This window comes from Glycine max, chromosome 7 (assembly GCF_000004515.6).
Source record: "Glycine max cultivar Williams 82 chromosome 7, Glycine_max_v4.0, whole genome shotgun sequence".
Lineage (NCBI taxonomy): Eukaryota > Viridiplantae > Streptophyta > Magnoliopsida > Fabales > Fabaceae > Glycine > Glycine max.
Genome location: NC_038243.2, coordinates 38,925,720 through 38,951,232, shown reverse-complemented (window position 1 = coordinate 38,951,232; position 25,513 = coordinate 38,925,720). Strand labels below are relative to the sequence as shown.

Below are 25,513 nucleotides of genomic sequence, written 5' to 3'. Positions count from 1 at the left end.
TACACCTAGTCAATTTTAGTTTTACGTAATATGTTTAACTTGACATATATAAGAGAGACTAATACTCTCAAGTCTCAAATATGACATAAGTCATAGCTCATAAGAAATAGATTTATTTGCAATGTGTGGCTTACGTGATACTAATTATTATATTGATCTCTTAAGTTTGAGATTTAAGCTTTATATATGAAAAAAATTAATATTCGTTAAAGTCTTATTGTTATAGAATATTATATAAAAATGTCCTTTATTAATAGATAAAAATATGTTAAACATAAAATTGCTTTAATTTATTAATATAATATTTGTAGAATAAAAATTAAACTATTTATGCTTCATAATAACAATATGATACATACATAATATTTGATTAATATTTTCTGTTCTAATAATATTTATCGATCAATATTTTATATTAACAAAATTTTCTATTATTATAATATGACCCTACTGTATATAGACCTATAATAATAGAGTAAAGTAAACAACTAATTTTAATATCTGAAAGTGTAAAGTATTATCACTTTAGTCTCCTAAACTAAGTATATTTTAAATAAGTTCTTAAATTTTCCAGTTATTTCATGCAAGTTCTTAAACATAATTAATTACTTACTATCGTTTTTGTCTCTAAATATATATTAATATTTTTTGCGTAAGACATTATTTTTTGAAGTTTGTACTAATGTAATTGACAAATTATACATATTGAGACTTATTTGAAATTTCTTAATTTTAGAGAATAATCTATGTAAATTTTCACGGACTAAAGTCGTGATTTATTCTCTATAATATTCATATTTATAATTTAATTTTTGGTAGTTATAGAACCACCAATGAAGACCAATTTAACATAAAACAGTAAATAACACTTCAAATTAATGTTTTTAATTTGAACAAAATTATCATCCACGGTGATTTCATATGATAGATAGAAAGAAAAAAAGATACAACCTGGTTAAAAAGTTAATAATTTTAAGCTAAGGTTTATCATCTATAATAAATTTGCAGTAAAAAAAGTATCTATAATAAATTTGGACCATATTGAGTCAAACAAATAAATATAAATTAAATAAGAGTTCATACTAAAAAAATCTCGAGTCTTAACCACCGAATACGTGGATTTACTGAAATGGAATTATTCTCTCTTAATATTTTTTTTTGAATTCAAATTATAAATATGTAACTACGTTAAATATTTTTTTAAAAATGTATTATTTATAATAATTCTATTCAAAACTTAAACAAGATTGTTCGCAAAGATATAAATATTTCTGATTTAGAAAAAAAATCTTGAGGCTTGAACTCTTGGTCAAACTCTATTATCCACATGCCATGCGTATAAACCATTCATCTAAAGCCCCCCCTTTTTTTTTTCTTAACAAATACTTTTGGTTGGTGTAAAAAAGATACATGATATAAAGGGATAGTTCCCCCAAATTGGGGTCAAGGGAACTCAGTCACCGGATTCAAGAAACACTCATAGCAGACTTGAGAACAACTCAACCCAAGAGAGTTAAACCCCTAAAATGTTCTAAAACTTAAACGCTCACCCAATTTTACTAGCAATAAGTTGTCTTCATCTTTACGTCCACTTCTAATTTCAACTCCTTTCAATCATAAATTGAAATTTATTCGAGCAGACATTAAAGTTTGAATTTGGTCCAGTTTATTTTCCTCTGAACGATCGGTCCAGAGTCTATTTTCTCTTCTATATCTAGACAATTACTTCCTGCACCTTTTTAACCTTCCAAAGCATATTCTAAATTGTAATTTTACATTATGGGTTAGTTTTTCTAGAGTGTAATCCAGAATGAAAGTTTTTACATTTTGAGATGACTAATCCAAGATATAAATTACATTCCGAATTAGGATGAGAAACAAATTTGGGGATGCTGGAAGCAATTGCCTTATATTTATATTACTTCTTTGTTGATGGACCATGCTGGCTAGAGCAGTCAGTGAAGTACCCGCTTGACTGTACTTTTTCTTAAACTTTTGCTCCCTCTGTTTTCAAACTGGCGAATTTTGTCTTCCAACTTTTTAAAATGTTTTAATTTAGTTTTTATATTTAAATTTAATATTTAGCGATGAATTTTAACTGTCACCAAGTTGGATGAGGAACTAAATTCATATATATTTTCTAAAGCTGAAAGATTAAACTCATTGATTTAAAAATACATGAATCAAAATTAAGTTTGACAAAAAAAAAAAGTACAGGTATCAAAATTATATATTTTTTTTCATCAAATCATTAGAAATAATGCAAGTGATACTTGTGAATAGTACTCAATAAGATTATAAATACAACTTATAGTTCTTCATCTCCGTTTTTTATTAACACAAATTTTCAAGAAATGCATAATAGTGAAATTCCTAATTATTTTGGATTCAAAACAAAAGATTACGTGGTTGAATAGCAGACTAAACATATGTGTCGGCTGCAACAGTACAAACTTCCGCAACAGATGCAATTTGAGGATTAAGGCATCTTTCAACACATGATGAAAAAAGTAGGAGATTAAAAAAAATATTAAGATGCATACTTGATACTTATAGGCTGTACCACTATATTGACACAAGCACACCAACAATATGCTAAACAAGTGCATTTTCAAACCCCAAACATTTTTCTTTGCCTAACCCTCAAACTCAAGTTGAAGGATTTATCTTATATGCCAGAAATAGCGCATAGTTTCACTAACTATGTGCCTCAAATTTCCTTCCATATTATTTCCCCTCTAGTTTTCATTTTTTAGAATGTTCACGGTGAATGTTATCCACGAAATGAATACTGACTCTCAATGTTCACATATGTAGCAATGACATCATATTGTCATCTATGTCTTTGAAGGAGCAATGAAATAATGAATACGAGGATAGATGATAATAGTAGAAGTGGGTCAAGAACCAGAGGTGAGTAAGCACAACAAATAGTGAAAAAAAATTGAACACAAGAACTTCATTGTGTAACCTAAAGAAAATTTTTCAAGTAATTTTTAACTAGATTATTTTTACTTTGATTTTATATAACTAACGGAACATTACAAAATCAACTAAAGAATTAGCGGTTAACATAACAAAATTAAGAAATAAATTAAATAGTCTAAAGTTAACATTAGCATTATTTTTTTTTTAAAATTAATGACTCTGGATTGTGGAGGATGAAATAGAACATGATGTTGAGAATTAAAGAGTTTAAAGTTAACATTAGCATTAAAACTCACAACATGAGTGTTGTTGTGCAGGGTATTTTGGTGTTTTCTTCATGGTGGTTGTTGAGCATTTATCCACCACATGCAAAGAGAATGGTTGAGAGAGGTGACACATGAGGAAGATGTGATGGGCCTTTCTTGAAATTAATGAGGGACTACTATTGATTCCTATCATAATTGTTCTTGGCCCTTACCTGAAGGGAAAAAGACTATTCTATCCCTATTTCAAATTCCTCACCCCTTCCTCTTCCCTCTACTATGCTCCCTTCTCACCCCATTCCCTCTACACTCTTCCTCTTTTCTCTTCTCCTCCCAACCTTTTCTCTCTTCCTCTTCTTTCGTTCCCCAATCCTCCTCCTTCACTTTGCAACCTAACCTAACCATGCCCAACCCAATCCTTCTCCCTCTCCTTCTCTAACTCATTCTGAGGTACATTTTTTTTCTTGTGAGTTTGTGGTCAACAAAATCATGATTCCATTATAGATGTAGATACAACGGAATCTTGATTCCATTTATATTTTTTTCTAGGAAAAAATGGGTAATGAAGTTACGATTTTGTCATCTATTTTGACACGATGGAATCACGATTTCGATGCCTATTCTTTTTGGGTTTGTAAAACTACAATAGAATCGTGATTTCTTGTGGCTCTAAAAAACAACACACAATTCTGCTATGCATTTTGATGAAACACACAAAAGAACCGTGATTCCATTGTATGTTTTATTTTTTTATTACTTTTAGGAAAACGTACTTTTTTTATTTTATTATCTTAGTTAAATATAGTTGTTTATTATGTTGACTTATTTTTTTCATTTTTTTCAAATGGCTTGAATGAAGCAGATGCCATATGTTGTTGGACGTGACCCCTCCGATGAAGGTCCATTGCAACAAGGAGTAGATGTTGCAGATAGACATCGTAGAATGACTGCGTCAACATGCTAGCATTGTGATGACAAACACAACAACAACAGGTAGAGCCAGAGCTACATGCTGGTAGGATCATTGGACCTTCATTTGGAGGAGGTCCAGTTGATATGTCCCTTTTTCAGTCGTTTAGGGACCACTGTATTGGCCACAACTGGATCCCTTAGGAGCGGTCAGAGTTGAAGCTTGTAAGCCACAATGGCCAGGTGCTACCGCCCCTACTCATCTATAGGTGAAGGCTTACGTAGATTGATCGGGGTTAGCAAACCTTGCTACGAAGTAGTCTCATACAACAAACAAAGGCTCAGTGAATGGGTTTTTGGAGAGGTGGCACCAAGAGACGTCTTTCTTCCACCTATCCATTAGAGAGATGACCATCACATTAGATGATGTGTCTTGTTTGTTACACTTTCTTGTGATAGGCAAGTCCATCAATCATGTCCCGTCACTTTTTGATAGAGAGGCAGTAAAGATCCTGTTGATGAGTCATATGCACATTCCGACAGAGACTGAGGCCTTTGCGGCAACAAATGTAGGTGTCAAGATGAGGTTGACGTGGTTGGAAGACCTTTACCACCGCTACATTGAGTAAGGCTTTTATTTCTGGGCTGTGATGACTTATCTCTTGCACTTGATCAACAATATGATATTTGCCGACAACTCCTCCACTCACATCCATGTCACCTACCTCAAGTACCTCAACAACCTAAATGCTTGTCATGAGTACGCTTGGGGAGTAATTACAATAATGTAACTGTATGACCATCTCTCCTATGCGAGCCAGTGTATTAGCAAGCAATGCAGATGTTATATGACATTACTCATGGTAAGTAAATTATTTTAGTATTTTAATTATGGTTTTTTTTATTATTTTAATTAATATTTTTATTGATATTTTTTACAATCATGGGTATTTGCACATCTGTTCACTATTGGCTACTCCGAGGGGGAGGATTATGTTGTGGACAAATCGGTAGCCACCAGATTGAAGCCGTTAAGAGGTTCTGGGCGTGCCCTTCTAATCATGGAGAGACTGGATGACCTACATATGGATGCTATTATGTGGTGTCCATATAAGGACCATAGGGCAGTGAGACCTTTTGGGTAACAATCCTTTTTCTCTATCATCTAGAGAGGGTGCTTAGGCAATTTGGCCATGTCCATATGATTCCACGTCAGCCACCTCCTCGTCCTACACTTTAGCTTTGTGATCGGGCATGGGCAGAGTGACAATAACATATCATTCCTCTTGACGATGTTGGGCCACCTAGTCCTTGGGCTTACACCTATGACTATTTGCCTTGGCTTTACAAGGTTTTTCGTCCTTATGTCATTTTGTCAGAGGAGGGACAACCATCTCGTGGTCCTGTACATTTACCACCTGTCATAGTACAACCATAGCTTGGGCAACCATTGACAGGCTATGTACCAGGTGGAGACTACTCTTGCTAGGTAATGCAAATTGGATTTTGTTGATTTTTTTCTGCATTGTCACTGAAAAATAGTTACTAATTGCAATGTAATTTTTATTGCTGGATCAATTCCGAATAACGTCATAAACTATGCAAAACTTGTTGGACCTCAGAGTTTTTCCATAGGGCACGAGCCATCATAAACTTATGCAATAAGCTTTGGATTTGATACAAGAGGGCTTAGCAACTAGAGAGACCTAGGAAAAGGACTAACAAGGATGGTGGCAGAGGCCGTTGACTTTTTGTTATATTGTTGTATTATTAGTATATTTTGATGCATTATGCACAATTATTGTTGCTTTAACATATTTTTTAGTTTATGTTGTGGTTAAATTACTTTTTTTTTTTGCGTTCAACAACTGTTTAAACAACACGTGCCTAGTAACAAGAACTATTTTTTCAATTGATTCATAAAACAAACATTAACATGAACAACTAAAAAAGCACTAATAATACTAAATTTTCTTAAAAACAATCAACGTATGATTTTTATAAAGTAAAAACAAATATGACTACATAGATTTATCATGCAAAAAAGCAATGATCTCATTAGCAGATTTGAGTTTCCTTGGTTTGCATAGTAGGGCAAGGACTTCATCTGAAGATCGACTAAAAGTTGCATTCAAGTCAACGAGACCTTTGCCACTAAATTCCGAAAAGATGAAAAACATTTTTCCTACATTATTGTCGTGTTTAAGCTTCATACAATCGTATTCAACACAATCATCACCTACATAAATAGGTCGTCAGTAAAAAAGGTCAAGTAAAATTTGGTTACCTTTAATGACGTCCTTAATTATTTTCCTTAAAGCATCAAGTGACATATTTTCACTTATTCTGACGATTTTAGAACCACTAGCATATTCAAACAATACCCCTTCAAATGATGAAATCATTTCACCATTGCAATACACAACAAGTATATTCTCCATGTTTTAAGCAATATCGTGAATATCAAGGCAAGAAAAGAAATTGGAACTTTGGGAACAATGGTAACCAAGCTTGGAACTTTAACAAATCCTCTTGGAGTGCTAGAAATGAAAAAAAGAATTCTAACTAGAGTTTTGGGGATCCTAGAAATAAAGATTCTAATTAGGGCAAGAAAAGTAATTGGAATTCTAGATCCGGGGATGCTAATCAAAACACCATTTGGAGAAGCAATAGCAGTTTGAACACAACAAATGTCTCAAGGGATGATGGTGTAAATGAAGAATCAAATGAAAATTCCGTTGGAGTAGGTGGTGGGAACAAGAGAGGTGGTTACCAAGGTAGACGTGACTTTAGAGGTAAAGGAGAACCCAATGGCTTTGGTCTGACAATATAGATGGTTTAGATCGTGTCTATATTTAATATAGTTGGTATGCGTGTTAGAAAAAAGTAGTGTTCAGTCAATATATCTCAGGGAAAGCAATGTTAAGTCAATCAATGCAGTGTTCCAATGTTCAATCAATAAAAAACACAAAATGTATTTTTCCTTTTTTATTCATTTTTTAAAAATAGTACAATAGAATCGAGATTCTGTTGTTTAAGTTTTTTTTATCACAATGTAATCTTGATTCCATTGTGATAAGGGGGGTGCTAACAAAAAATAACAACGAAATCGAGATTCTGTTATGATAAAAAAACTTAAACAACAGAATCAAAATTTCGTTGTGATAAAGGGAGTGCCAAGGAAAATAACAATATAATCGCAATTCCATTATGATTAAAAAACTTAAACAACAAAATCAAGATTCTATGTGATAAGGGGGATACCAAAAAAATAACAACGGAATCATGATTCTATTGTGATAGGGGGGTGCCAAAAAAATAACAACATAATCATGATTTTGTTGTTATGTTTGGGGAGAACAAAAATATATGGCAATCGTGATTCTGTTGTATAGTATACAATGATTCTGTTGTATAGTATACAACAGAATCACGATTATGTTGTGATAAGGGGGACAAATTTGGTTATGTAATAGAATCGGGATTTCATTGTGCATTTTATTCAACAAAATTATGATTCTGTGGGAAGGGCATTCTTGGAGTAAAAAAAGTTACCAACTCCTTGATAGGGGCCAAGAGCAATTCCAATGGGGTTAAGAGCAACCCCTTAATGGGTTCAAAGATGGCAAGATGAGCCTTTTTTTTGTTAGATTATGGGGTTGGCAAGATGGCTCTACCTTGTTTTTTTTTTTTTTTAGAATATGGGATCTAAAATGGGATAAAATTTGGTAAATGAACAACTATGCATGAGTTGTGATTATGGCTTATTGAGATAATAAGCTAATTTTATATCTTTATTTAAATATTTATTTAAGTATTTTTTCTATAAATTAAGTTTAAATAATGATAGCATTCACAAGGATGTGATTAAGATAGTGATTATACTAATAAAAATATTGGCAATGACAATGGTGACAATGATAATGAATAATATCAATAGCTATAATGAGATGACCATAAGATAATGATAGTAACAATTATTGTGATGATGACAATATTGGTTAGATCAGGAGTGTGGTGAGAGTGCATTTGATAGTAATTACAATTGTGGTGACTATGACAACTCGATAATGGTGATTGTAATAACGATCACAATGATGAAGGTTGTAACAATAATAATAATGATAACAATGATTCAAAATGATTTTATGAGAGAATAAAAAACTTGTATAATTTGAAGTGACAATGAAAAAGAAAATTTTCTTTAGCTTATCCTATTTATTTTTAATGTTATTCTCCACCTGAAATAACTTTTGCACTAATAATTATTATCAATAAATAAGATATAATAATATACCCTATCATATGTTGTTTATCCTGGCCACCAAATTCTATAACAACCTTGGGTTTACAAGTATGTAACCCATTCTATTATAGTTGATATCTTATAATTTTATAGGACATAATTCATACATAATAACATTACTAAAGGAGGATTTTTTTTTAAAGAAAAACTTAATGCTATATAAAATAAATGGCTTTTCTTGCACAAGGTGTATAAATATGTCAAATATACCCAAGGATAATTGTTAATTGGATGGGCATTTCATGAACATACAGCCTCCCAAATTCACTTCTATATTTTTCTTGAGTGCGCGTTAAATTAATGATACCATAACCTCACCACATGTTTGCACACTAATAACTTAGCAATACTAAGTTAGAGAGCCAATTGCATTTGCATACCCACTATGACTATAAAATTACAACTACACCTTCCAAAGCTCCTGTCTCAAAATCAAAGTAAAATAAAAATCATTGCACTGCACCAAATGTTCACGCTCCATTCAGCGTTCTCCCCCAAAAATGGTTTCTTTCCACACTTTCTCCTACCCTTTTCTACTTGGATTTTTGTTAAGAGAAATGTCTGTTCACAATGACACGAGCATGCCCCCAAAAACAGTGGTGGCAAAAGACCACAGCAAATAAACTGGCTTGCAATTTCGAATACCAAAGCTAGTGTCACGTGCTGCTGCTGCTGCACGGGGAGGAGTGGCTTCAGCCTCAGGTAGCTGACACACTCCAAATGTCATATTAGCCTGCACAAATGCAAATTCATCTTAAGCAAACTTAAAAGAGTGAGAGTACTATATGGTAGACTACATTATCTCAACTAATTTCTGTGACATGTTTTTTTTTAATCATATTATAGGTGCGAAGTATTCATTAGCTTTGTCAATTACTAATTTTCATCATAAATTTGACTAACCACTTTTGATAGGATCTCTTTTCTCAATTACATTTTTCTCATCTATAAGATTCGAATTTAATACCATATTTAAGGAGATAAAATCTAATTCTTTTCAGACCAACGTCATGTTAGTTCTATATGTCATGTTATTAACTCTTCAATATAAATTAGTATATAAATTAGTATAGATTAGTTGGACCACTTGTTCTCAGACTATGTAATAATTTCATTTAGCCGAGTGGAACTGTAAATTCGATTGCTGCAAACCTTGCAGGAGGCCATGTTTTCACACCCGCACACTAGATGACCATTAGCAACATCTATTGCATCTGGGGCTCCTCCTCCATCGCTTCTCTGAAACATCAATGTAAGGTTTACTATGTTTACTTACATCAAAATTCTCTAACTGTATAAGTTGGCAATATCAATCTTGGCTAATGTTGCAATACCTTGTAGAAATCAACAGCAATGAAATTAGGCCAACGTTTGCCAGCTGCTTCATAGCATGTATTGACCATGCTAAGCAAAGGAGCAGAATTGTCCTTGCAAGATTTAGTTACATCAGGAAGATCTCTAAAGAAATTCACTAGAACTAGTGATCTTGATGTTGTGTTCATAGATGGTGATTCCGCACGATTTGGGCACGAACCAGCCTTCATGCCTCCATTTCCATCTGCAAATTGCATTCTCAAAACTACATTACCATTTACCATTAAGAGTATTATCGATAACACACTCTTTAGTATTGGTTAAAATTCATTGAAAATTACAAAAACATATCTGAGATTCACTGAATAAAGAGTAAGACTCATTTCTAATAAATTCCAGTCATAGTGTGCTTAAAACAATGTCTTAGAAAGTACTACTATGTTGGTAACATTTCTCTATAAATAATGTTATTAGCAAACTTAAATTTTAGGAACTTGTAGTACTTGCATTGGTTTTCTACTAAATATCGCCACTCATAAGCTATCCCTTCAGAAGCTTCCTTAGATGATTTTGAAGTGAAGACTACTAAACGTTGATTCTTCTTGACCATATCATCAACGGTTGGCCAGTTTCCACCATTTTTGGGCATTCTAGACACTGGAAACCAGTATTTTCTCAGTCCAGAAGCATCAAACACCTTTGTTAGGCCTTTTGGCGATGTAACATAATCCTCAATGAAAATGGTAACAATCTCTGATGGGTTTGCATCTAGAAACACTTGAATCTCTTTGAGAACATTTATGGCAGGTTGCTGCATTGTTCACATTTCAGACAACTACTAATTATTATGATATAAAAGCATAAACCAGATTTCATGGTCACAGAGAAATAGTAGTGTTTTGTAATTGCATTATTGATTATCCTTAATTTGGAATACCAACAACTAAGTCATTTCTTACTGACAAAAGCTGTGTAGTTGTAGCACTGGCCACCAAATGAGTGACACAGCCAAATATCATTCTGGAAGTCATACATGTCTAGCATCAACCCTCGTACTCCATTCTGCAAGAGAAATGTGAAATGTAAGCATAAGGTGCCAAAGCTCTTGAGCTGAAATCATTTTAGATTTCTTTTATGGATTGGTAAATTCACGAGGGATAATTTCTCTTTCTCATCGACAGTGAAAATCGAATGCACGTCATCGTGAGATGAGTTTACTCTTTATCAACTGGAACTGGATCAAATTTTATTGGCATACACTTTGTAGTTTGTACTAGGTATCTTTTATTTTATTTTTTAAATGATGCTATTCAGTCTGTACAAAAGTTGGTGAATAATTCCGATCAAGTGACCAATTGTCACCAATCTATTCAACGAAGTAATTTTACTGTGTGAATACAAATTAGATGTCTTTGGCTGTTTTGCATATGTTTGAACTTTGACCCATTCCTCATCACTATTGTGCTTCCAACAATTCCAAACGTGTCAATAAAAAAAATTAGAGAATCTTCAGAAAAATAATTAACGTTTCAAACTAAGTCCCTAACTAATCAAATTAAACTAGTAACAACTTGAACTGTTCAACCATGGAAAAAAAATCCTACTTGTTTAGTCAATTTAATATATAAATTCCCACATGCAAGACATTCTTGTTCGTAGGAAACCAGATAAAGCTATCCTCGTCACTGGTGGCCTTCAACAATGTAAGTATGTCATTAAGAAAATTGAAAGATTCCCATTTCACATTAAGTCCCTAACAAATCCAACTAAACTAGTAACCACTTGAGCTATACCAGTGGCGGATTCAAGACCCTAAGTCAGATGTAAATTATAAAAAATAAAATCAATGGGTTCAATTATATAAATATAGATAAATAAAATATAAAAGTATAAAATTTTATTTACAAATTTAATGAATTTTAAAAAATGAGGGGGTGCAAGTGCACACCCTCAAGTGGTTGTAGGTCCGCCACTGAGCTATACAACCGTGTAAAAAATTTCTAGTTGATCAGTTAATTTAAAATATAGATTCTCACATGACACAATCTTGGGCGAAGTTTTCACAATAACGATTTATCCTGCAGCATGCAACCTTATAATCAACCACTTACAGACTTTTTCAGTTAAAAAAGAGTTGAAAAGAAAGAAAGTGGGGACCTAATGTTCTGTTGCAATGAGCACGAAGGAGAAGCTTTAAAGAAATTATTGGGTTAGCATAACTTAATGTCCCAATGCCCATGCTTTAGCAAACATCTAGAATGTAATCTTAATGCATCTTAGTTATTGAGTCTTCGCAAAGGGCATTTGGAAGATAGGTAATTAAGGTAGGCTTGTCATCGTGAAGCATCAGGGACAAGTAGATGAATAGATGTGGGGCATAATTAGTTTACTGGTATTGATAACAGACAAATCCTGAATTCATATATCTAGGCTGATTAGACTTGTTAGGTTTTAGTAATTTTATTATATAGATTTTATTTTTCCTTTATTTGAATTTCGTAGAAGTAGTTATCTTTATCATATCGCAATTTAAATATTTTATCTTTTATCTTGATCTTTCAATCTCTTATCTTTTCTTTTATCTTCTAATTTTATCTTTAAATATCTTATCTTTTCTTTACTTTATCTTCTATCTTTCTTTATCTTTTATTTTAAATTCTTATCTCTTGCTTTTAAATTGGGTTTGCATTAATCTAAGTACAAACAAAGTCCCTGTGGATTCGACACTCGAACTTCCGAGAACTTTACTACTTGTAACGATTTGGTACACTTGCCAACGAGTTAACAATGGCATTGTAGGATAGTCTTTCAGTGATCTTTGGTTTATGTGCAATAGTTGTTCAATTTCAATCAATGTCAAATTTCTAAGAGTATCATCATTGATCTGCAATTCTAAGAAATAAAAAGCAAGTTGTTAGTGAATAAGAAATAAAAAGCAAGTTCTTAGTGAATGATTATGACTATTGGTGTGCAACGTAGAAACAGTCACGACTTACCTAAGTTCATTGTTGATTTGCTATGTTGATATGCAATGTCATCAGCTAGTCAATGCCAACATTGGTTCCAAACTTCTTCAGGTTTGCTCATGGCACCTGTTAATAGGATTAATACAAACAATTTCCTTAGATAATTAGCTGTGCCCCTGTCCTTAGCCTCTTTGATTGCTTCAACATATTCTCTGTCATCTTGTAAAAACCCCATGGCAAAACATGTTTCTCTATATGTTGCATATTGGATATTTGCAACAGTTCTGATATCCTCAAATGAAGTAGGTCCTTTGCAGCTGCCAAGCATCATTCTTAAATAAAACAATTCTCCTGTGGTTGGTGGCACCCATATGAGTCTTCCAATGGTATATCCTTTTTTTTCCTGAGTTGTCGTGATCTGTTTCTTTTATTATATACAAACTTTGACACAAATTGTGAATAAGTAAGATTCCTGCCTTCAGCAAAACATTTATTGGTGTTCATCCAAGCTAGAAATTTTGAATCTGAAATAGTTGGTTTGGATAGTACATCATCTATATCATCATGATCTTCATAAAGAACATTGTGTTGATCTGGAAGATGAAAATACAATCTCTCAACAGCAGGCTTTCTCCCGTGGATTGGAAAAGCAAATATTCTCCAAGCAGCTTCACAGGGAGAAATGTATCTGCCATATAGATTGATCAGTAAAAGTAATAGTGAGCAAATAAATTATGCAAGTTAAGATAAAATTACCTGCAATCTAAATATTCTTTAAGTTCGTCATTTTGAGTTATCTCATTGCTATTAGAAACCATAACAGCTGTCGCTCTGTCATAGCCTTTGTTTATGTATTTAAATAAATATTTGATTGAAGTACTTTGGTTACACCATTCAATATTTATATGTGCCTGATATTTTTTCAGTAATTTTGGATTGTAAGGTACTATGTATCTATTATCAATGATAATACCATTCTTTGAAATTGAATGACCATTGTTTCTTCTATGATAGACTGGGTAATCGTTTGAATCCAAAAGAGTTTGAGGCTGAAATTGTTTAGGATAAAAACGACTGCATTTGGGCCATGTATCATATGGTTTTCCACCAATCTGTAGAGTTTTGGGTCATCTTCATGGGAAGGTATTTCTGCCTATATTATCTGGTCAATGTCAGTTGAAGATGGATATTTATTGTCTGGGTGTAGAAATAACAATAAATGGACGTGAGGAAGTCCTCGCTTTTGAAATTCTATAGTATGCATATCTGTGATTGGTAAATGATAATGTTAATATGGAAAGTATAATTATGTATTTCATATCTCTAAAAGTATCGGTCAAATTGTAAGATTTTAGAAATTAATATATGCATTATAGAATAAAGAAAAGTGGCCAAATGATAAACTTATATTTGAGTTTAAGAATAAAAATTATAGTCAACTTACATGCAACTACTTTTCCGAGTAATTGACCCTTTGTTAAGTCTGAGAGCATTTGTTCATATTTCAATTTGAAAATTCGTGATACAATGTCTGGTTTGTCTGTTGGTTTGAGATTCAAAGGTGAAAGTAATCTACGAATTTCAGGCCAATTTGGATTACAGGTTAGAGTAATAAAAATATTTGGGAAACCAACATGATTGCATATTGCCATACCATCAAAGTAAAGTTGATCTATATAACGTGGGCCGCCAACAAACGTTGAAGGTAAGATGACTCTTTTCCCTTTGGTTAAGCCTTTAGCTGTTCCAGTATCCAATGAATTTTGTAAGCTACAATACTTGTCAACTCTAAGTTTCTTTTGGTTGTTTCTGATGTAGCTAAGTCTTTCAGATTCAACCATGGTATAACCTTCAACAATGAATTGTTGAAATAATTTTCGAGAATGCAATAAAGTATGTGCTTCATTTGACCTGGACTGAAGTCTATAAGCAAACCACTCTTTCATTGTCAGACAATTTCTCTTTCTTTTTTTGCTGGATGAAGTAGAACGGTGAAGTATGTCAGCTCTATATCCATCTTCTCCATAAGGAAAAAGTAGAGGATACTATAGTGGTAGATAGCCAGGGTGCAGTTTATGGATTATTTGTAATTCTCCATTTTGAGTTTCAACAATAATATCTCTTTTTGAGCCTGGATGAAAATCGCCAACAATAAGTGCATCAATTTCGGGAACATTAGGCATATTATATACACGGTCATCTTTTCCCCGAGCAGTTATTAGTTGCAATTTGATATTATCGGCTTGATCATCTGCCAATCTATCCCTGGCCATTCTAAAACTTTTAGCATGAGAATTGTGTTGATCCAGAATGTGAGTTAAACTTGAAACAATATGGCCCTGAATTCCAGAATATTGACTGAAAAAACAATATTTAAAGATATTCATAACTGCAACAAACTATTATGGGTGAATGAATAATTTTCTCAGTAATAAAAATAAAAGAACTTCTACCTCATGGCATTAATTCTATTTTGCACTTCATTTTTTGTGTCAAAGATATATAGCTGTGCAAATTTGGGTTTTTTTTTCAGGCATTGGTAATAGACTGCCTATTTTGTGGCATGGTTGGCCCTGTATTCTAATTGTAGGAGGTCCTATGGAATTATTAATTTTTTTGTCTTGCTTAATTCCAGCAAAAGTAAAGGCAAACGTCATGTTGTATGCTCGTAAGTTATGTTGATAATTTTTACTATCAATTGTATTATCATCAAACAGAAGTTGTTGGAGATATTGAGGTGGATTTTGTAATAATGGCAATTCAACTTTACCATCTCCATAGCATAAGCTGAACCTTGGACTCCCACAATTTTTATCTTTTGATATTCTTTCATCATACCACATTTTTGCATTACAATATCTACATTGCATGAGTTGATCACCAAGATCAGAATATCTTGAAATTGTTTAATACCATAATACAATATGATGATAACAATTGTGAATATTAATTTAAGAGCATGTGCACTGATATCTGAAATTATAAATCAGAATTATAGTTATTACCTTCAGTGTCGATTATAGGCTGATTAGTTGGAGATTGACAATTCTCATAGGCAGTTAAAAAATTAGAGTCTGAACCTGCAAAAATTAGAATTAGATATAATAGCAATATTTGAACCATAGCAAAAAAGAGCATGAAACATTCTTTTTGCAGTACCTTGTGTGGATTCAAAATTTACACTTTCTGATGAATCAGACGCAATGACTAAAAAACAGAGAGGAAACAAAAGAAAATGTGATTAAGCAAGCTATGTAAATTGATTTCTTGCAGAACATGCTATATCAGATGTCTCACTATCATATTCGGAAGTGCAGTTAATTGTTGCCTGTGAAGATGACTAAGCATGAGGATGTCATTTCTACTGCATGATACATTTCCTATTGATCCTGGCTTTTGCAGAATTAGATCTCTTTGCATGTTGAAAATGACTAAAGGCAGAATTGAGTGAATTATAAACTAAACAGTAGATTCATGTTGAAATCAAGAACCAAATGCTTGTTTTAAATCTGCAGAAGGTACAATAAATTTAGAAGATGAAAGAAATGGGAGATAAGGCATCTTGTTGGTTCTGGATCATAGCTTGCCTATTGATGGTGCCATTTGCTGGATTAGATATGTTTGCATGTTGGTAATTCTGCATATTGAAAAAGGGTAATGATATAATTGAGTGAGTTGTAAGGTAAAGAGAAGAATGATTTTGAAATAAAGTAAGAGAAGTTTGTTTTAAATCTGGACGACGTGGAATAGGTTTACAATATGAGACGAATGCCAGATAAGAGAGCAAAACTATGATTCAACATTAACAGCTAGCAAAATTGGTAATATAGAAATCATGACACTTGGTTGCGAATAAAATTGGGTTTTGGGACTGCTGCTAAGCTTGCAATGAAAGATATTGTGTATGTAGGAGTCTGGTGTCAATCTAGACACATAAACCAAGGCCATAATTCAAAATAGGTAAGATAGAAATGATGATAGTCATTGGCACAAATATTGACTTCTGTAACTGCTACTAAGCTTGCAATCAAAGATATTGTATATATAGTAATGAACTTTCCATTCAGCAACAGAAATTTGTTTTATTTGTAGGCTTAAATCTGTTAGATTGTCTGTTCAACTTGAAATCTCAAATTTCTATCTTACATCTTTTATTTGACATTATGTAACAAAAGATGCAACTGAATTTTTTACCAAACGTTATATCAGAGATGGGCATTAGTTGGTTATATATTGCTTGTCTGGCGCACCACAAATTCTTTTTTGATTTCTTTTGTCCATAGATTAGACTTGTTTTATATAGTTTTGGTCTGCTCTAGTTAAAATCAGTATTATACTTGCATAAGCCATCAATGAACTAAAACATTACAATTGAAATGTACAACACATGATTTTAGGCAAGTAGTGATAGCTGAAAAAATAGAGTATGTGGGAATGATTGCACTTATATCTAGAAGGAATTTTTTACTAATATGGATGATAACATTCATGTCAAACACATTCTAGATGAGGAAATATGATGTCAGTATAGAAAGTTTTATTAATTTAAAGAGCACGTGGATCCAGAACCAAAACTGAAACTAAAAATTTCAGAGAATCCTGGCGATTCTATTTTTATTAATATGCTTTTTTGTTGTTATTTTCATGCAATTCAGATGGGAATGGAATTTCATCAAATAGTTTAGCCAGAAACAAATTAAGAACGTGAAAGTATCGACTATCAATATAGTTGCCCATGTACCTTTCAATTTTTTCTCCTTCCCTGTTTTTAATATTTGATGTAATTTGTACATCAATTTATCTCCTTCACTGTTTTTAAGATTTAGTCTAATTCATACATTAATTTGTAAGAAGCATATAGATCATCAATTGTATCATCAAAAGCAGTCCAATTGTATCGAGGGTAACCAAATCATTAATATTGAATAAATGAATTGTTTTTAGTGGCATATATAATATAAGAAAACTTCTAATATTAAGGTAGCAACACATGATACGTGCAATTGTCAATTTAAGACGTCTAAAAGCTTCACAAAAAAGCACCCTAACAGACAATTGCTTAGCTTTAATTGCCCACAATTGAGTGAATTGTAAGCTGTTAAAAATAAGTCATAGTTAGCTCCAGAACTGACAGAATATAAAAGACAAAAATGTACAGTACCAAGAGACAAAATAGCATGAATCCAAAAAAATGGATTTTCAAATGGCCAAAACATCAGCATGGTGGAAAGAAATGTCAGAGGAATTGTCAGAGGTAGTCATAAGCAAAACTACATAATTGTTTGCTTAATCCCACAATATTATAATAGCACCGTGAAAACACAGTCAAAACAATCTGGAATTAGCTAAATTCACTCTTATCAGAATGCCTTGTTAATTTGTTAGACGATAGTTGGGTTGGGGAAATTTGGGAGCTTCCTAACTCATCATCAACTTCATCAGATGATAGCCGTTTTTTGGGCGTTAAAGGGAATCCTGCAACTGGATCATGGTCCGCTGTCACAAACAGAGATTGTTGCATAAAAGATAAACTGATAAATAAAAAACAATGTAACAGACCAACACTCATGACAACAATGTTAACTTACACATTCAGGATGCGTAGCATTATTGCAATCAACGTTCGAAGCATCTATTTTCGAACATGCCTGTATCATATATAAGTTGACAATAGTCAAACTCATGCATCATATCGCTATGGCAACAACAACTAAAATAGACATTAGAAAACAGCACCTCAGTATCAGCCAGCATGTCGAGCACAACATTGATCAAATCTAATTCATTTGAGCATCTAAGAACAACGACATTCCTGAATTTTGATTGAATTCTAACCTTAAAAGCAAGCACATAACCCAACAACCTATCAAGTGCTTGAGGAGAAGCATTTAAATCAACATCACCATCCTGCCAGAAAAAAGACAAATCCACCAGTCACCAGCTACAATTGAAAGAACAAAATATAATACATAAAATAAGAAGCAGTATATGATAAGACACGAACATACTTCAATCTTGACCCTATTCACTTCATCAGCTGTTTGACCAATCAATTCAGCACATTCACGGTCCCAGAGCAAAAACTTGCTACTGTCATTGTTTTGGCTAACCATTACTTCAACTCTATACCTACCAATGCACATGCTAGTCAAATACAAAATCCTGAATAAAAACGTGCTGATGGACTAAAAGTCCAATTACCTTAGAACAGGCTGGTCATTATTTTTGCCACATCCGCATGTGAATGGTCCTGTTTGGATGTCAGTTTTTCTATGACATTGAACGCAAGCTGGATAACACCATGAATGATTATTCATGACTATTTTGCTAATAGTGCCCACTGTAACACAAACAACATCCTGACAGAAAACCATAACAATCAAATTGCCAACCATGAAATGTCAGCATTAGATAAACACCAGACATTAGGCATAATATGTTCATCTGAACACATCTAGGCAAATTGGACTTTTAATTGCAATGAATACACAATAAACACAAATAGCAGGACCACCTCAGAAATGCCATTGATCTCGTAAATAGTTTTGGCTTCAACTTTCGAAAGAAATGCATCCTTTGATGATAGTTGGCTTCCCCTTGAAAGTTGTGAACTTCCTTGATCGCCAGGTGGCAAAACTGGGCTGACCTTAACACCTAAATCTAAAAGCCTAAGCCAATCGAATAAATAGAAAAAAGCAACAGAAAACACTCAACACAATTGATACACCAATTTAACAGGCACAAAGTAAAGGCGATAACCAAAATACCTCTCTCTAAATTCCTGGATTTCCAATATAGGTTCATTAATTAATAATTTTGAGGCCTTGAACGAATTGCTCACTGAAGCTAGATAACTTCCTGTAAGTGCGAAAAAAACCAACACGATAAGTTATCTAATCAACACCTAAATCAGTAAAGACAATATCACACTTACCCTGCGCATCTTTTATTCTGGCATGTGTCAAAATAATAACGATCGGCCCATCATTTCCACGTTCATTCAAATAGGCTAAGAACTGCATACAATAATTTTCCCAAAGTGTGCAAGATAAAACTTCACCACTACAGCAAAGAAACAACATTAAATCTATCACTTCATAAGGATCAAATACAGATAACCATCATCCAGCATGACAAATAAAATCCTTGACAATATAAACTGTCAATAACCAAATATATATAGGAGGGATAAAAAATTGGTGTAAACCATAACCTCAAATCCTTCATTCTAAAAACAACCCTGGTATTTTTTGATGAAACATGCTGAAAAAGCACCTGATCAACGACCCCAATAATATCTTAAAACACCAGAAAATAAAAATAGGTCATTGAAAAAAGAAAAAAAGTTATGATCAAAATGAAAGCACAAATTGTGACTGGGCTCACCAACCAACAGGCCAACCACAAAATTCCCAGCAACGACATTTCCAAATTCAACAAATCTAAATTCCTTAAAAGGTAGTTCATGCAAATCAACTTCTCTAACAATAGTCACTCCAATAAAAGCTAACTTGTACTCATGTTCACACACTCTAAATTGACCATCATTCTTGACCACTTTGAAATTATGCATAACATAAGTGGAATTCTCCTTCAAATCAGCTTTCCAAGACTTTAGGTGGTCCGCTTTACAAACAGCATGAATTTGATCACCCTGTAATATGCAAACTATATAATCAATCGATCATATGAACAACAATCCAACAACCAAATAAAAAGCAAAAAACATACCTCAGAATCAACAATAACCATTTCCGCTTGCTCAAACTTGTTGGGAGTCCCAACGAACCAAAGGTCGGTGATTCTCACAGCAAGCTTAAGCGTCTCTCTTGACCCATCAATAGACTTAATCTTGTCAGGAATCCTTGCCATAAAATTGGATAGAACTGCCAATTCTAAATGAAAAATGTGATAAATCCAAAACCATGCAAATGCAATGTAACCATCAACAAACAGATGGAAGCCGCCGAAAATAAAACCAACAAAGTTTTGTTTACAAAAAATAGAATACCAACACAGACTTAAACGACACATGCAATGACATTTCGATCAATGCCAACATACCATAAAAAGTATTATACTATCCGTTGATCTACTCAGCCAATACATGCAACAACCTCAACCAAAAAGAAAATAGCCAAATCAGCAAACAACAGAAAAGCAGAACTAAAAAACTATATCTCCAAAGGAATAATATTGCAACCATTAACAAACAAATGGAAGGGGCCGAAAACAAACACAACAAAGTTTTGTTTACAAAAAACAGAACACCAACACAGACTTAAACGACACATGCAATAACATTTCCATCAATGCCAACATACCATAAAAAGTATTACACTATCAGTTGATCTACTCAGCCAATACATGCAACGACCTCAACCAAAAAGAAAATAGCCAAGTCAGTAAACAGCAGAAAAACAAAGCCAAAATACTATATCTCTAGAGGAATAATATGATCAATCAAAAGCCATGCAAATGCAATCCAACCATCGAAGCCAGGGAAAAGAGACAAAAACAAAATAGCCAAGTCAACAAACAGAAAAAAAACAGAACCAAAGAATTATACCTCTAAAGGAATAATATGATCAATCCAAAACCATGCAAATGCAATCCAACGACCAACAGACAAATGGAAGCCAACGAAAAGAAAAGCAAGGATTTTTTAATAATAAAAAACAGAACAGAGCACGTGCTAGAAGAAAACAAACATGCAGAGACCAAAATCAGCAAACAACAAAAAACTGACAAAAACACACATGCACAACAGACGAACAAAACTCGAACCTTCAACTACAGAAAACCGGAAATCACAACCTCATGCCAAAATGCTAAACAACAGAACAGGTGTATTGAAGACAAAAGTCATCAGCAACTCTAAAACTCAACTAAAAACAAAAAGCAAAAAGTGAAACTGAAGAGGACACCAAAATGAAGAAGAAAGAATGGAAACCAAACATAAATCAGCAGGTTCCAAGTTGTTAGTGAAAGGACCCAAAAACACTGCAGAAGAAGCCACATACACCACCAACAGAAGTAAACTACCGAAACTGGAAATGCCAAACCTAAACACTGAACAACACACCAAGCTACGTGGCATAAAACCAACCCAACAACCCATAACCATAAAATGACCATAAAACCAAGAAAATGGACAGATGTCAACACCTCAGCCATAGGCATTTTAGTATATTTGTCATACTTCAGTTTTAGTATATAGATATTGATGATTTGTCACTTGGACCACCTCCAACGGAGAAAAAAACGGTTTCTTGAATTTAAGCAACTCTGACGAGATTACTACCCGAGATGGCCTTATTAACTATTCATTTCATTTGTACCTTTGGTTGAAAGAAGATTTTGAAAATTTAAATTAATAAATCTTATTTGTTTTCTACTGCATCATAAGAAATTGAATATTTTAATTATTTTATCAAATGAAAACATTTTATTTTTAAACTTAATTATACAAATTTTATAGCTAATTTTATATCTCAAAAATAAATTAAATAAAATTAAGTTTTAAATAATTTTATAAAATACATATTCCACATATATTATCAAGAAGTCCTAATATAATGCTTGCCTAGGAGATAGGACCTCGAATATTCTTGTCCAATCCTATTATCATTTATTAATGACCTCATTAAATATTACTATGCGGTAGTTAAGAAACTTACGTAAAAGACTTGTGAGATTAATTAATTAATTTTCTTAGAAAGTAAGATTGTCTACTGGTGCAGTCAAAAAAGATTGTCTCATGCTCATCAAGAAAGAAAAAAAATGTCTTATATTTAATGAAAGCACAATATATTATAACTACTCATACAATATATGAAACTATTTGGTTTAGCAGAATTTTGAAGAACATGAAGTAAAATCATTGAATGGTCTTCAAATATAATTTTTTTGTGACAATGTTCATGATATTATAGTAATGATCAAGTATCATGATTTTCATAAATGGCTGACGGCATATTGACCATATATTTCATTTTATCATAGATAAGATTGAAGAAGAGATTGAACTAAAGTTTTAAAAATAATTGTAAACCTATTTGTGAAGCCTATTTTTCAATTTGCAACAAATTTTTAGAAATTTAATTTAAAATTAGAAAGAGGTATTATTATCTGACAATTTTAAAATCTTGATTTTTTCCAATTAAAATCTAAGCATTAATTCTTAGAAAAAAATGTTACCCTAAGTCAATGCAAGTTGACACATGTGATTAAGGATCTAGAATCAACTTTCACTTTTCTTATGCGTGTGAATTTGTGGGTTAAAAATCCCCTTGATATGACTTTCCAAATAATTAGTGGGCACTACATCTCGGGAAGATCCCATAAAGCTTAGAAGCTAATTAAGTAACTTTAATTGAGTGTACGTAAAGTCTATTATAAGAATTACGTCTTTAAACAAAGTATTTATGGTTCAAGTATATGTCACAACTTTAAAATATTTCTAAGAGCTTTATTTAAGTCTATTGATAAACTGTAAAATAATTAAGAACACAAAAAATTAAGCCTAAGATTCAAGATTTGCTACGCCTTAGTTTTTCAATGGAATATATTATAGTTAAGACAAAGTACCATGAGAATAATGTAACAAGCAAATACAAGACTTGTGCTGATCAAAGTAGCAATGAGAAGTTAGTTCTGCAAAAGATCAGTGTGAATATAGGCAATATGGCAGAGCAGAAAGAATGCAAATGTAACTGCACGTACCTCGATCTGCTACTTTATATTAACGCCAAATTAAGTATTACTTAGACAAGCATACTATATATATATATATATATATATATATATATATATATATATATTCTCGAAATGAAACTTCATATATTTGAATGGCTACAAGAAAATATCTTGAATTTTACTAATCTATATTTTAATCATCACATTTCTATTGTCGGATCCCATAAATTTGTCTAAAACAATTGCAAAGGGTTATGCAGCTTAAGAGTAATTTAGGAATGCTTTGGTCTAATGAGATAGCTGAGTCGTGTTGTAAAAAAATTAAATAGTTGCAACAAACAATAAAATCATGATGGTGACCCAAATAATGAAAAGAATATTATATAAATTATTATTTTCGTATCATATTCTACATTAACAAATTATTTGTTAATATTCGATATTTAATTTATTTATAATATAATGAAACTCGCCATATATATATATATATATATATATATATATATATATATATATATATTGATTTTAAAGCCTTTTATTTATTACTTTTAATATGTAAATTTAATCTAATATAAAATATTCAGTCCAAATAAACAAGAATATAAATCATTATAAAAAAAATAAAAATAAAAATTGAAGGTCTGATCATTGTCCATTAGCTAGGCTGCGTGGGCTTAATAATTTTTCAAATTGAACTAAATTAAATGACTCAAGAAAAAAAAAGTGAGCTAAACTAAATTAAAATTGAGTAACTATTTTTTTTCACATAACTCGAAATATATCACAAGTTATTAACCTTTCTAATTTGATCAAATTTAACATCTTAGAAAATAAAGTAATTTTAAAAGAATTCATACAAGTTTTGATTCTTTAAACGGATTGTGATTAATGATTGATCTAAAATTTAATCACACTTAAAATTATCATTCCTTTTCAAGATGTATTTTTTAGGATCCAACTCAAATTTTCATCCAAAAATTCGGCCTGTCATTGCAATATCATTAGTTGGGAGCTCAAAAGATTGAATGTATATTTTTACAACTAAAATTTAAAATAAGTTTTTCAAGTCCTACTTGGGGAGGTAGTGAATTTTTAGTTTTTTACTTTTCAAAATATAAATTTCAAAATAATACATGTTGAGTAAAAATAGAATTGAATTGATTTTTAATTTAATTTACTTTTAAAACATTTTTAATTCAATTATTAAAACTGAAAAAAAAAACAGGATTGGTTTGTGTTTCATATATTTCCGAATACAGTTTCTCAATTGGAGTTATTTAATTAGCCAAAACAGATAAGGATAGCTGGCACACTTTTTGTTAATTATTACTACCATACAATATTTTTTGATCCAGTCACGTTGGCTTGTTTCTATCCCTAAACAATTGGATTTTGCACGTTAACCAACATTAACATTTCTTAATTGATACCTTTGTCGGGCTTAATATTCACTCACTTGGCTTCGCTGAAGTTCGTTATTGGACAAATGTAGAATGGAGTTGGCCCTTTCTTTCTTTATTATCTAAAATTTGTATAATTATTTTGAGTTTATGAGTTTGATTCATTAAGTTGGTAGATCTATTGGATTTGTGAATTATGTATTTAATCAACCTAAGTTTAATATATGTAAGTATTGTTAACTTTTATATTAAAATTTTGATATTTAATTTAGGTTGTTAGTGTTAATTTATTATGTTTAAAATGTTAATATATTTTAATATGATAGATTTTAATTTAAAAATGAAATTATTTCTTTTATTCTAATTTTATATATTTTTTAAATTACAATTTAGACCCATAGATCTGGTCCATCTATTTACAAATTTTTACAAACCTCTAAAAAAAATTCATTTATTTTGTAAACAAAACTTATCCAACTCATTTAAAATGCAAACTTCACATGCCGACAATCGTGGAGTCCAGATGTCGACCCCTTTATTTACCAAAACAAATCTTCAAAAGATGCTCCCAATGAACTTCATATAAAACTAATAAAAGGAAAACGGAATAGGAAATGACCAAGTACATTTTCCTTTTCAATTCGACTAGTGCATAAGTTTTTTCTTTCTAAAGTTAATAGTTTCTTTATATATATATATATATATAACCCTTTTAAACTACATGTATCC

At 32.0% G+C, this 25,513-nt stretch overlaps 2 protein-coding genes and 1 long non-coding RNA gene across 14 annotated transcripts; all 3 read right to left on the bottom strand.

Annotated features, from left to right (window-relative positions):
• Positions 1–8,971: 8,971 nt before the first annotated feature.
• LOC121175204 (PI-PLC X domain-containing protein At5g67130) lies at positions 8,972–13,504 on the bottom strand. The gene is made up of 8 exons (XM_041017542.1): positions 13,443–13,504; positions 13,129–13,374; positions 12,790–13,003; positions 10,684–10,836; positions 10,228–10,531; positions 9,741–9,964; positions 9,559–9,645; positions 8,972–9,139 (listed from the first exon to the last, which is right to left on the bottom strand). The coding sequence occupies exons 1-8, from the start codon at positions 13,502–13,504 to the stop codon at positions 8,972–8,974; spliced, it is 1,458 nt and encodes a 485-aa protein (XP_040873476.1).
• Positions 13,505–14,344: 840 nt separating this feature from the next.
• LOC121175172 (uncharacterized) lies at positions 14,345–15,830 on the bottom strand. Its single transcript, XR_005892372.1, has 2 exons — positions 15,692–15,830; positions 14,345–15,044 (listed from the first exon to the last, which is right to left on the bottom strand). It is a non-coding gene; the product is annotated as an uncharacterized lncRNA (long non-coding RNA).
• A 2,029-nt stretch (positions 15,831–17,859) lies between these two features.
• Positions 17,860–23,515, bottom strand: LOC102661204 (replication protein A 70 kDa DNA-binding subunit B). 12 transcript variants are annotated; one of them, XM_014778164.2, is made up of 12 exons: positions 23,412–23,515; positions 20,418–20,581; positions 20,073–20,340; positions 19,900–19,984; positions 19,621–19,748; positions 19,454–19,544; positions 19,201–19,354; positions 18,888–19,045; positions 18,695–18,815; positions 18,423–18,593; positions 18,275–18,334; positions 17,860–18,182 (listed from the first exon to the last, which is right to left on the bottom strand). In XM_014778164.2, exons 2-12 carry the CDS (start codon positions 20,556–20,558, stop codon positions 18,150–18,152), a joined length of 1,410 nt encoding a protein of 469 aa, XP_014633650.2. In that variant the 5' UTR covers positions 20,559–20,581; positions 23,412–23,515; the 3' UTR covers positions 17,860–18,149. The 12 variants fall into 12 exon arrangements, 11 of the variants coding, with proteins under 11 accessions (XP_014633650.2, XP_014633651.2, XP_040873304.1 ...); XM_014778165.2 differs by having other exon boundaries at positions 20,418–20,572; positions 23,412–23,510; XM_041017370.1 differs by having other exon boundaries at positions 23,277–23,453.
• Positions 23,516–25,513: the final 1,998 nt, after the last annotated feature.

Coding starts and splice junctions, on each gene's coding strand:
- LOC121175204 (XM_041017542.1), bottom strand. CDS start 13,504: ATGGTTTCTAATAGCAATGAGATAACTCAAAATGACGAACTTAAAGAA. Junction 9,965..10,227: donor ATATTTAGTAGAAAACCAAT/GCAAGTACTACA, acceptor TGCAATTTGCAG/ATGGAAATGGAGGCATGAAG. Junction 9,646..9,740: donor TTGCTGTTGATTTCTACAAG/GTATTGCAACAT, acceptor TTGATGTTTCAG/AGAAGCGATGGAGGAGGAGC.
- LOC102661204 (XM_014778157.2), bottom strand. CDS start 20,720: ATGTGTCGTTTAAGTCTGTGTTGGTATTCTATTTTTTGTAAACAAAAC. Junction 18,594..18,694: donor TGAATAGGGTCAAGATTGAA/GTATGTTCGTGT, acceptor TTTTTCTGGCAG/GATGGTGATGTTGATTTAAA. Junction 18,335..18,422: donor ACATGCTGGCTGATACTGAG/GTGCTGTTTTCT, acceptor TATATGATACAG/GCATGTTCGAAAATAGATGC.